At 38.7% G+C, this 13,739-nt stretch overlaps 1 protein-coding gene across 1 annotated transcript in view; it reads right to left on the bottom strand.

Annotated features, from left to right (window-relative positions):
* jag1b (jagged canonical Notch ligand 1b) overlaps positions 1-7,611 on the bottom strand; it is a 35,467-nt gene extending 27,856 nt beyond the window's left edge. The window contains exons 1-2 of the mRNA XM_082154271.1: positions 7,265-7,611; positions 6,646-6,948 (exon numbers count right to left, since the gene is read on the bottom strand). Coding sequence (XP_082010397.1) covers positions 6,646-6,948; positions 7,265-7,336 — 375 coding nt within the window. The 5' untranslated portion in view covers positions 7,337-7,611. The remainder of the gene's footprint in view (positions 1-6,645; positions 6,949-7,264) is intronic.
* Positions 7,612-13,739: the final 6,128 nt, after the last annotated feature.

Raw genomic sequence — 13,739 nt, 5'->3', positions numbered from 1 at the left:
GAGTGCAAATTCAAATTGTAGGCTTCTTTTCTGTACCAGTTGAGCAAAAGGAATGGTTTTCTCCAGGTATTATATAAACTGAATGCTTTACAGTAAAGGGCATACATACTAACATATTCCCGCTAATGTCCATTTCTACATAATTACCTCACATATCTGACAGAAAGAGTTACGAGAAGGAGAAGAAAATAGAAGGTTGAAAGTGGACTTTTTTTTCTTTGAAAGCCCCACAAAAATCCCCTTTCACTTCTCTCTTTCAGGTCTTTTGTGTGCTGCGTTTTGTTCCTCTTTTTCCCCACGGAGAGGAATGCGGAGTGAGGATCTGAGGGAGTTGCGGGGGGTGCGCTGCTTTTAGCATGACTCCAATGCAGGCCGAGATCTCTGGAGGGCTTGGCTACATTTCAGCACTTCTGAAACGCTTTGTCTGACTTAAGGTCATCGTGGCTCTCACCGGTATCAGGTAACAAGAGTCACGGAGAGAGAGATTACTCCGCCTGAGAGAATAAAATGTGCGTCCATATCTAGATTTCAGTGTTAGAAGTTGAACGGAAAAAAACAGAAGTATATGAGAGAAAACGAGCGTGTGTGTGAACGTGCCTGTGCCAGAATTGAAGCGTCTCTTTTCTGGCACCCACTTGTCAGATTCACACTCTCGTACTCTTGACGAGGCACCACGGAATTTCCAACATCACCAAGGGTTCTCACTGTCCATTTGCAGCAACGACGGACCCAGAGTTCCTCACGCCAGACCATTGAAACAAACCAACGCGCAGCACCTCTCACTGTACAAAGAGCTAAAATTAGTTTGAGTCATGATCTCGATGACTTGAAGAATATCAAGATAACCATCGCGCCAAAACAAAGCAACCCCTTAAGTGGAAAATGTCAAGTGGTACTTGAGATGCGCCAATAGCTATCAAAATTGTAGCCAATAACTGATAAATGACCAATAATATTAAAATTCGATACTATTTTAAAAATGAAACACTAAAAGCTGAAATCAAGCATTTTAAATGCTATAAATGAATTTACACATCTAAATGTAAAACTAAACAGTAAAACTAAAAATTGAATATCTGAATATCATTGAATATCTAATATCACTGTCACACAACCATTATGGTGCTGATTAGGGATTCATGATATTTTAGTAACGTCATCGGAATCGACCAATAAAGACTTAATCATCGGCCTGATATGAAACATTATGCCGGTATGCCACCCGATAATATGTGTTGATTGTGCGCCTGCAATAACTCACATGTGCACAAGGAGTGCTAGTGATTTTTCAACTGGATGATGAAAATAACTTGAATCCAAGGAGCTCTAAACATTTTTTTGTATTTTTATCCGAGGCTAAAGGTGGCATCCTTCAACTGAGGTTAATCTACCCGTGCTTCATGTGTTGACGATTGCGTTGCTGTTGACCATCTACAAATGTTAAATTCACAAATAATATGTTTAGGTTACAACTGCATCTGTCTGGAAAAAAAAGCAGCAATGATTGATTGTATTATTATTATTTTCAAATGTACTCTCATTATAAAAATAACTTTATCAACCTTTTGGTAAGGAGAAAGCAGAATTCTGAAACCGGAATTAAAAAAATGAACCAAAGAAACAAGAAATGTATATTGGTATAGGCATCAGCTATTGGCCAAAATGAGATGAAAAATATAGGCATATCGGATATGGGCAAAAATCCCAAAAAAATCCAATATCGTGCATCCCTAATGACGATATTATGCATTCCTAAAAGGTTCCGGTTGAGATGCTCTTTTTTAAGTAAAGATGCAACAGCCAAGGACATCCATCTGCATGTAGGCTAACAGCAGTGTAAGCAATGGAGCTTCAAGTGCATGAATTATAAGATACAACTTCTCTAAGATTTTACTGTGCTAAAGCACAGCACACAAATAAAAGAACCAGCATTAAAAATACCAAATACCCAATACCAAACTCACTAACCAACCACTCAGCCATCACAAATCTTTTACAGTTGCCATGTTTATTTGATGCAAGCTGTGTCACCTCTGCAAGCTGTTGAGATACACCTTGTCCTTCCTCTCCTTCTCCATACTTGAACGCATTGTGAACACAAACATGCTGTTGATTCACCCCTATTAAATTGTCAAATCTTGCCAGTTTATGTATACCAAGCGCACAGCTCATTGATTTCAACTGTCCTGTCCTTTCAAGTGCCCGCTGCTGTATATTACGAACATGTCCGGGCATGAGCTAGCACAACCTCCCATAAGACCAGGGGAAACATCACAGTGACTAAAAAAAGTTATGGACTTAGTTACCTCAGCGATTGTTTTACCTGTCTATATGTAGCTCTGTCATGACAACTCTTGGAGAGATTGGCATGGTAATGGATGTGGCAGTGTTAATGTACTTGATCTTGGCGGAATAGACTGCAAGTACAGAGACTTGCTGCTACTGCCAATACATTCACAGACATGCTGCTGTGAGCATGTAAGACATGTTACATACATGAAATAACCCCCACAGCAGATCTATACAGGTGGAGCTGGGGAAGGTGGAGGGTTTCTGAAAGCGTGCTGTAGAGTGCTAACAGCAAACAATGCCAAGTATTTGAATGTTGAAGCTGCAAGCTCATTGGCTGCTGATGCCACAGCATCAAAAATAAGAGACAAAATGGGAGTAATTAAAAAATAAACAGGCTAAATGAATGAAAAACAATCACATATAACAAGAGTGCAGTTTTGGGGTCAGAAGAAGGGAAAGGGGCCGCAATGGATCTCACTCCATAACTCACAATATGGCTATCAGCTCTAAATGCCTGCTGCCGCCAGGTTCATTTTTCCCATGCTTGTCATTGACCTCAGTGTCATCGTTGAACTCTAACTATCCCCGGCACCAGTCTCCCAAACTTTACATTGTATTTGTCTTATCACTCTGGGGCCTACATCTGATAAAGGTCTACACTTGCTCCCAACCCACCTGATCTCTGATATTTGATGTTTCTGACTTCCACAAACGGCTGAGGCTCCTAGTATTGTGCGTTTTTGTTGTTGTTTTGTTTTTTTAATGCTTTTATCACACCCACTTGCTGTGGGAATCTGTCGAGTGATGTCTCCGTTGGTAAGTGTGATTGTTAATAAGGAGAGGCTGACATGGAGAGTGACAAATGGTCTCAACAATGGCTCCGAATACTCCGCCAGATTCCAATCAATCAAAGTCAACAGGGTTTACATTAGCAGCTCGGACAACTAGATTATGACTAAGAAGGTAGACACCCTTTTTTTGCCTCTCAGAAGGAGCAATCACAGAAGGAAGACTTTTTTTTCCAGGAGATTCCTATCAGGAGTGGTGGCCGGAGATAAGGGGGGCTCGCAGGGAAAGCTTTTAGCAATCTTTCACTGCTCTCTCTGGCGTGGAAAATGAGACAGGCTTCCCTGATAAAAGGTCTGTCAGTCACCTGTGCGCACACAAGCACTACTGGCGGCCATCTAATCTCCTGTCACTCACGAAGGTGATCACAGGCAGGGACTGAGAAGAGAATCGGATCAAACGGCACATCAGCTGTCAGATATCTAGTTCGAAAGGTGAGTATTTAAGACTAGATATCTCAATAAAACTAAATGTTTCCTGGTAACATCATGATTCTGAAACGAGTAAGTCATGTGTGAGGTGTGTAAAGTTAGCTAAACAGAACATTAGAAGCACAGTACTCCACTACTTTACAATGGCCTAACCATACCTCATTTAAGACCTTAACAAGGGCGAGAAAAAAGACAAACGATTTCCACACTCTATGGCTTGAGTAATGTGCGCTTAAGTGCCACATCAGAGGGGAACATATAAAGCAAACATGTAATTATCCCATAGCTGTTGGTAGTGCTTTCCCTCAGGCTTTCGGACGGTTCACCTGCATTCTTATTCCCACACCAACCCTCAGCCTGCTGTCTTTCCCACACACACCAAAAAAATGGTGTCGAAACAATTTTCACTCATAATTACAAAGAATCGGCAAGTAGAGCATTGAATTAAATGAGAAATTTTTTAATATAAAGACTAAAATAGTATTTTCTTGAAAAACACACCAGTAATCTTTGTTTTAAATTCGATAAATCATCTTTCACAGTACAATGGCATAAGACAAATTGAGAGAATCCGATCCGAAAAGCATAAGAAAACGCACTCAGAAAAGCAAAATGGATTGGTTTGGATTGCTTTTGTATTTACTTTGAAATGGACATGCATTAAATACACACATAAATACTAGTTTGGGTTTTGGGAAAGGGAACTGGTTCACAGACCATTAAAACGAATGGAAGATGGGACAGGAAAAAAGGAATTATCCAATTTGTTGGTGAACCAGTTTTTTGGCTCATGCTGAGCAGACAGGCCCCCAGGTGCATTCAGGGCCACGGGGCCAGAGAGCAGCGCTGTAATTTGCTGAAACGGCCAGTATGAGAAGTAAGGTCAGGGTTGGGGCGGGTTTGTCTAGGAGCCGATCTCATCACTGCTGAGTCGAGCGCAGCTTCCTGTTGCTTGCCCTGGACCGGCATTATTCCTGGACGGGCTCCATTATGCACAGTAATCCTCCCTGTAGCCAGTTTGGCCCGGCTATTGTCACCCCCTGTTTCATGTTCGCTGAAGCTGGCTCTGTCTGGGTGGGCCATGCCTAAAACCCTCGCTCTCTTTTACTCTCTATACCCCTCTCTAAAACTAAAAGCACAGGGCAATCAAATGCAGTAAAAGGTGCGAAATAAATGGGTGGCATTCCTGTAAATGAAACATTTAACGTTTGGCGAAGAGATTTGGCTGTTGTGTCTGGGAACTTGCTGAGAGTAATTACCAAGGGTTGCAAAGTTAAAAGGTGCCATACCTAGTCTCCAGTCAGCCGTAACTGACACAAAGCCTAAACTTCAACTATCCCCAGCTGCCAACCGAAAAAATAATTAGTGACTGACTGAAGTGTGCTCTAACGTCATTTTAGATTTAATCATAATTTGGATGATTAAAAGAAACCATTTGCAGTATGCTTTAGAAGTGCACATCACAAAAATAGCTGAAGTGTTATATGATCAACACATTCCCATTGGCCGTCTTGTTCACACACTGGACAGGTGGGCATCTCACTGGGCGAACAGTTCAAACAGGGACACGTTCGTTTCGTCAGACCGACAGTTTGTCCTTTGATATTTTTTTTATTTTTATCATTTTGACCCCGCTGAGAATGTATCCACAATGACATCATCAAGCAAGCAGGTGCACGAAGGCACACGCCAACAGAACGTGCGAAAGGACAGTTCAACGTCCCCACAGTCAAGAGCTCCTGAGAAATTAACAAGGTTCCCACACTTTCTGAACAGTGTATTTTCACAACTGTTCCATGACTTTTAAGATCTGACTCATTTACATAACTTTTACAGGCCTCAAAATCATTTTCCCTGACATTTTCATGTTTTCCAGGACCGTGGGAACCAAATCTCAGTAAGCTATTTCTGAGCAGGCATTCCTGAAAAACTATATAGATTAATACCACTAAAATAACTCCAACTAAGGTATTGTTACCAAAATAAGCAGTTTAAGGTCACACTACTCCAAGGTTTTCAAATTTGACAATCCCCAACCAGACTCTCAGCCAACCTTGTGACCCTCAGTATAAAAATAGCTAGATTTTATCAGACATGCATTATTTAATGGTTAACAGATCATTAGAAAATAGTTAGAATTGTCCAAGTTCTCTATGTTTTATCTACTTACATTCTCCATTGGCCCCCTGGAGTAAGATCAGGGACCTCCAGGGGTCCACAGGCCCACTTTTTTTTAGTTGATACAGCCTATGTGACCCTTACATTGGCAGACATCACACTACATACTACAGTAGGGATTCTATTATACTGGTGCATATCATAACACATAGGTTTACTGCAAATCACCTTCAGATTAGACTAGCATGATAACACAGGTTATAAAAGCCCCATTTCAAGAGATCACGGTCAACTCATAAATTCTTTAGAGCTGGAAGACAAACATTGGTAAATCTCTCCTCTATGGAGCTTTAAATCATGTGCTTCACACCAAACAAATCTTCTTTTATTTGCATTCTAATGCAGTGACACAAGTTAAGAGGCTGAGTAGGTGCAAGATAACTGTTTATTTGACATATTTATTTACCAAGTTAGCTGACTGCCAGAAACAACATCTAGGAGCCACTGATGCTCATCATCATCATGAGGAGTGAATTTACTGCAAGCCACTGTCAACAAGTGCTAATCAAAACATTTATAACTGATTTATAACCCAAAACATCTTTGTTTTCATTTATTTAACATGTAAATTGTATTTTAACATTCAACTCGACTTTCTTTATCAGTAAATATATTCAAATAAGTGTAATGAACTTTGGCACCACCCTTGAAAATGCAATGCTGTGATTAAACTAGGTTCTCGATTTTAGAGGGTTGTTGTTGTTGTTGTTGTTTACAGTGCACGCACACGACTAAAACGAGCAGCTATAAACTCGAGGGAAAACAGCACACGTGGATCGAAATATTGCTATGATGTGCTAATCAACGTTGCGTCACCATAACACGCTTTGACTTCATTAATATGCTAGTCTAAAACCAGAAATCGCCATGAGGTGAGAAAGGAGGGACGTCTACTCACCGGCCACGCAAAACTGAAGGGTAAAACAATCCTTGACTTTTCACTCTGCGTTCCCTTGGTCGAAAATTTATTCCCACCGAGAACGGGCGTAGATCCAGTTCCGAAACTGCAAGCCCCGGCCGCGGAAACTCGCGATTGATATTCCTTCAGACAAACTTTAAAATATGTATCACATTCGTCCCGAGTGCATTTGCGATCCGCCGGGTTCCTCGCGCCGCCACAGCACGAGCCGTTCTGCAGCTCGCCGTTCGCGTTCTGCATCGATACGATTTCCAGCTCGAAGTGCCCCGATGCGTCAGACACCTGTTGGGCAGAACAAACTTTAAATCCATGTAGCCTATATAACGTACAGTGAGATCAAATTTGTCTCGTTTTATTCAACAGCAAAAACTGTTTGCAAAGTGTCTGCCAATAATTATGTCAATGGCAAATTGAAAAATACTGAACTTTTGTGCTGCGGGTCCAAACAAGGTTGTTGTTTTTTATATCAGACATAGGCTACGATAGACATACAATAACGTTAGCCTATATACTATTTTCTAAATATATAACTTATATATTTACATAGCCCACATAACGCAAAGATAGATTTAAAAAAAATGATTTAAAACAGACTCACCTTCGTCGGCAAGCATAACAAAAAGGCATGAAGGTAAAAAGCAGAAAATACTGAACTCCGTCGCACAATCATGCCTTCTTGTTGGTGTTGCGTTGAGACTCAGAAGTTCTAGCCGCCTCACGGCTCTAATGTACTCCCCGATTTAACATGCACGGGTGGAGAACAACTTTATTTCTTTCAGAAGACTATTTTCCAATGTGTAGGAAAGTGCCTCCTATTATCCAAGCGTATCTGAAATTCTTATCTTTCTTATTCTGCTTCTCTCTCTCAGCGGCGGGTATACATTACACAGAAGCCATGAGAGCGTTTGTCCGCGACTGACTGACTGCGCATTCAAGACTTCAAGTTCAGTTAATGGGGGTGGCAAACGCATGCGTAATTTTAATATTCAAAAGTTAAAGGGTGTGGCTTGTAGGAAAGCCCCGCCCGTGTCCCCCATCCCCGTGATGACGGGTTTATCTGTGAGACTTACAGAGGGCAAACCGCATGTTCTTACACTGCAAAAACTTTTAAAAGGAAGAGGAATGCAAAATACTACTATAATTAATGTAGGCTACTACATACATACTTAACTACATAGGCTACTACATGCATACTTAACTGTATGTTACCTAACCAACCATATATGGTGAAAAATGTTTTAAATTGCATACAATTTTACTGTAAAATGTTATAAAAACCCGAGATATCTTATTAATGAAGATAAAAGATAAAAAAAAAAATTATATTCAGGCAATGCATATTCTTTATATATTTAATTGTAAACAAGTCTATCTATCTATCTATCTATCTATCTATCTATCTATCTATCTATCTATCTATCTATCTATCTATCTATCTATCTATCTATCTATCTATCTATCTATCTATCTATCTATCTATCTATCTATCTATCTATCTATCTATCTGTCTAATATTTCTATCTATCCGTCTATCTGTCTGTCGGTCTGCCTGTCTGTTTGTCTGTCTATTTCTGTGGATCAATATCTTTTATAGCAAGAACAATAAATGCATCAACATCTAAAAAAGAGATCTTGCTGACAGAGGTCACAGATAGGCCTGCTGTTTTTCTGAATTATGGAATGCTCATTTAGAAACTCAGAAAGTAATACAAGTTATCAGTGTAGTAATATTGACACAAAAAGGGTCATTCACCTCATAATGTCAACATTCAGTATTTTAAAAGACTCTTTCAATGGTCATGTGGCATTTGATGCCTCTGAGTTAGACATCCCTGAGGCACGCATGGTGTGTGCATATCCACATACAGTAAGCTAGAGTTAATTGCCCCCATAGTGCTTGCTGCCCTCTTGTGGGCATGGGGCAAATCTGTAAAGCTATTTGAATACAGAACATTGCAGACAATATAAAGCAAATCAAGGCTTGAGTATCTGCCAGATATCTTCTATTCTTAGATATTTCTCTAACATTACAGGTCATGCTACAGGTCAGACCACAGACCTTAGAGCAAACAGTCACATGCGTGAGACATAGGTAATCAGTAACTAGTGGGTTATTTCACCACATCATTTTACAACCGCTGTAGTATGTGAAACAGGCAGGATTGTGGAATGAAAGCTGCTGATAAGCAACCCCAGTAGGAAAAGTGCATTTCTACATGTCAATCAAATGGCTTTTTAGTCACAGTGTTGGGAGTCTATTAATCTTGATGCTGAAAGACAAGTGAGGGTCTCTCTCTGTATAGAGTAAGCAATACCACAGAAAGAAAACAAAATAAAAGGAAATACAAGCTAAAAAAAAAAAACATTGGTCAGGCCCTGCACCAAACTCACACTATTGGATGAGCAAATGTTTCTGCTCTGAATGAGCCATATATAGACCTTATGAAGCCCCGCCCCGTTTTACTTGGGTTATTCTGTCTTCCAGTTTGTATTTCCACAGCATAACGGTAAAATCGTATGGATTTATAAATGAAATGAATGAACCGCTCATTTTAAGAACTTCCTGGTCTACTGACATTTGTTATGAAATCCGCTACAGAAATTACAATGCTCATGATTACTTTTGTTAACTCTACAACAAGTAAATCCACTTCACTAGTTCATTACTCTTCGACAGCGATGCCAAAGAAATAAACAGAGCTACCGCAAAAACGGAAGCACAAATTTCTAAAGATGGCTGCGCACTCGTTTCTATGGCGCATACAGTCTTGTTTACACTTTTCACTTGCACTTACACTTGTCTACCCACATTAAGCTTGGATTTGAGAAATAATTTTTACATAGAGAAAAGTTACATGCATGTACAATATACAATACACTTTAAAATAAACTATACACTAAAGATTTGGCTTAAGAGTTGTTGTTTTTTCACCATTGAGTCTCTTCACCTTAATTTTTGGAATGACAGCAGAATCACAGCCCTCACTAATGTGTGTGGCCACATAAAGGAGATCCATAGCAAGTTGAGGGCAAGATGCCAGGCTGATATTTCCTGTCGGTGAGGTTCAAGATTAAAGGTGCGCTGGACCTTTTGTACCGGCCACTGTGCCTTTAAAAGATTCTGACCCCCAAGAGAGGTCTCGAGTTACTCACTGCATTCAAATAGCCACTCTGTGTAATAAGGGTTAATTAGACTATTTAGACCTCAAAACTTGAGCGCTTTCCCCTCAAAGGGTTTCGCCCATTTTGATATCCACATTCACATTTCATCTGGGATGCCAAAGCCCTTCTTTTGAAAATCAGACAGGTTTGTGGGATTTAAACCACTGCCTTTGTTAGAGAGTCCTGACCTGCCACTTTGGACGGTGCTTAAAAGCAACTAGATTAGTAATAATAGTCATAGATTATAGAGCATATCATGTTCACTCTGCTATTGTTTCATCAAAAGTTGTAGAAGCTGTAGATCTGAAGTTTAGAATTCATATGTATGATTTTTGCTGACAATTGTACACATAATGTTTATTTTTGTATAAATATATCATGTATAAATGATATAAATATAACAGTTATATAAATAAATGAGACGTTCCTGTGTGTTTTTTATGACTTTTTTCATATCAGCATATCCACAGGCCAGAATCTGTGTTTGTAAAGCTGCCCCAGGGCTAATGTGATTTGAGTAATGACCACACAAGTGAGCCGCAAACCTTTGGGGAGCCCAAATTCGACTGGAGACCCGAGATGTGTACGGGTCATCAGATTGAACTAGACTTTTCCGGTCCCACTCTGCCTGCTCGCCCCCTTTTTTCATCCTTGACTGGGATCAAACCAGGCAGTTATGGGCCTCTAAATCACGCCTGAAACAGGAACAAAGGGTCAGATAGCTGTTGCAGAGATGACTATCTATTGTCTGACACTCAGTACTATATACAAATCCAATTACTTAAGCTTGTTGCCACCTCTCATATTACAGTTCACCAATGTAGCAGACGTGAGTCCAGCCTGACAAGAATGTGGTGGAACAGATTATGTCCTTAATAAGAAAGCCCATGTGCTTTCAGTGCAGCTTCTTGGATCTTGACAGTCTCCGACTCTGATTTATTCATTTGAATCTGTGCAATTGGGCCATATATTATGTTCGATTTTGAAAAATATTATCAAACAACAATGATGATCATTTTGTTTAGCATTTTCTTCATCATGAAGAAGGTCTGTATAGGATGTGAAATACACAAAGGATTTATGAAAGATCAATGCTGCGCATCTTCAAAGTGCACACAGCTGGACAATGCTGAAACAGAACATTGCTGGCAGATGATTTTACAGAAATCAAATGTCTCTCGGAAATAATGACGTACTAATGTTGATCCAAAAATAATATTGTTGTGCACAGTCAATTTGCGACTGGACAGAGGGTTGCTTTGTTGTTTTTTTCAAGAAAGCTGCAATATGACATTTTTGCACATCTTGAATGGTGGTCATAGAATGAATTTGATTTTATATTCATCCACATGAGATATATATGAGAGTATATGAGAGATTCCTCAATTATACTGTCCCCTAGCTTATTTTTTTAAAGCAATCCTTATTTTTTTAAAGATTAATTGTAATGTAATTAATTTAGGATTTCTTATTTTTAAATAAAAGTGCACAAATTAGAAAATTTCTACCCTGCCTAAAAAAAAATTATAAAAAAAAATCAGTCAATCCAAATGATATTTTTTATAACAAATAATATATACAATACTACTTTCAGAAATCATTCTAATATGCTGATTATCTGATTAAGAAACATTTCTTATTATCAGTTGTGCTGTTTAATATTTTCCTTTGTTTCTCACATTGGTTATTGTTATTTTGTTTCGTTTAATAAAAAAATGCTGCTAAAGATCCCTTACGCCTCACCTTGTCATCGTTGGTCAATTTAATGGGTCCTCACTGAATAAAAATATAAATTTCTTTAAAAGAATCTTACTGACCCCAAATTTTTTAATGATACTGTACTTTGGAAAAGGTAGTTTCTAGTTTTCAAAGAGTTCCCTTAAGGAACACTCATATTCAGATTTAAAAGTCATGCAAACTTTATACATAATGGACATTTTCTTTTCAGTGCTTGTGAATGTGTACTTTTATGTATGTTTATGTAGCTGTTCATATGTTCTCTCTTAGACTATTCAACAACTTTGTCAGTCTGATGACACTTTGTGAGGATAGGGAGAATGATCCTGGCCAGATGACACAATAAAGGCAGTGGTGTTTGATGGAGTGATAGATAGAGTGCATGGGAACATCTTTCTGCTTAGTGCTTCTCACTCACACTTTTGGAATATTTACACTTTCTGTTTACGTGACCAGCTTTTACGTACCACGTCTTAGATGGCAGAGACAGTGTGTCCTGAAATAAATATTATTCTCCCCTAAAATGTAGGACCTCCATTGTTATTTTCAACATTTATCTTAAACTGGCCCTTGTGAAGTGAATAATGGACCTTTCATTGGCGACTGTGTGGGGTGGCTGATGGAAAGAAAAGTAATCAAGCTCTAGGTCTAGTTGTATGTTTAAGTTTTCCGCTTTGGCTTGGTCATCTTTTTTATGGTTTTATTACAGCATAGGGTGAAGTAAATGAACTTTGCATGCTAAGTATTATCTTTTACCTGGATGACATCTTATCATACAAAGATCTTGACGTAAATTGTAGGCTATAGTAAAATCATGCTCTACTTTCACTTACAGCAATTAGCATAAAACAAAAGTGGCTTTCATTATTGGATTATCAGAAGGGTATGGTAGAGGAACATTGGACTCTTTACCCAGCCTCATTCTCATTATGAGATTTCCAGAAAGGTCAGGGTCACGGCTTCTGACCTCTGTTATTCTATCAGCAAGAGCGGAAACTGACCACTAACCAGTCTGAGAGTCTCCCTTTCGTTTGTCAAAAGCAGGGGGCAAGATTTGGCTGGTTAGTAGCACAGTGAATGCATTTAAGTTTAAAATATTTACCAGGAAAACATCATTTATGAGAAGGCCAGAAGTGGAATACAGCAAGTTAGGGGCAAAAAAAAAAAAAAAAAAAATGAATGAATTTCGTGTAAATATAGCCTACCTTTCCAAATGTTGTGGATTGAGTTCCCAAATAATAGACAAGTTAGGGCATATATAGGCTACCATCCGGTGTAGGCCTATCATTTTAAAGCAAATATATATAAATTTTCAATCTATTACATGTCACAAAAACTTGCTGTTCTTAATTTTTTTGTAGAAATTAAGAAAAAAAAAGTGATGTGGTTTAGTAAACGAATCCGATTCTTTTCAATGAATTGACTGAATTGGTTCGCGAAACGGACTGAACTATTCGGCCGCAATTCGACCTCATGTTCGACCTGACCTGATTTTCAAGTGAACTGATTTGGTTTGCATTATTCGTCCATATTGGAGTTTGTCAAAAATGTCAGAAATAAGTCAAGAAGGTGGATTAATATGATCTTCAGAGATAGTACATTTGAAGGATTTGACTGATGGAGCAATACAAGTAAGTTACTAAATAGCCTACTTACTCAAATAAAATAAAAAGTATTGGCCTAAACATGTTCACAGCTTGTTCGAATGACGTTGCTGTATGTTATCAACACATATGTTTTTAAATCTTAAAACGATGAGACATCTGGGAGATGAATTATAAATTATTTTATATATTTTCTACAACGTTGTTTATTGTAAATGCAAATCATATTAGGTTAGGCTTTATAACGTATTTATGAGACGGGTTGTTCACGATAGATGTTTCTCATTGTATATTTTGTCCAAGACATAACATAGCTCTTGGATAATTGCATTAATTTTGCATTATGTGCTGTTTAAATAATTTATTCTGATAGATAGACTGATTGATTCTAAATCTGCTTACTAGGTGTTATGCTGTATATTGCTGTTGGTCTGCCCACAAGTGTATGGCTTCATCCCCTATGATGCCATAAAGGAACAGTGACGTCTTTCAGCTGTACAGTACGTCAGTTTAGTTACCAATAGGGATCCAAGTGGATTAGGGATGAGAGTGTGATTGCAGGTCTGTGTG

The sequence above is a fragment of the Leuciscus leuciscus genome, assembly GCF_965113295.1.
Source record: "Leuciscus leuciscus genome assembly, chromosome: 22".
NCBI lineage: Eukaryota > Metazoa > Chordata > Actinopteri > Cypriniformes > Leuciscidae > Leuciscus > Leuciscus leuciscus.
This window is presented reverse-complemented; position numbering and strand designations above follow the sequence as displayed.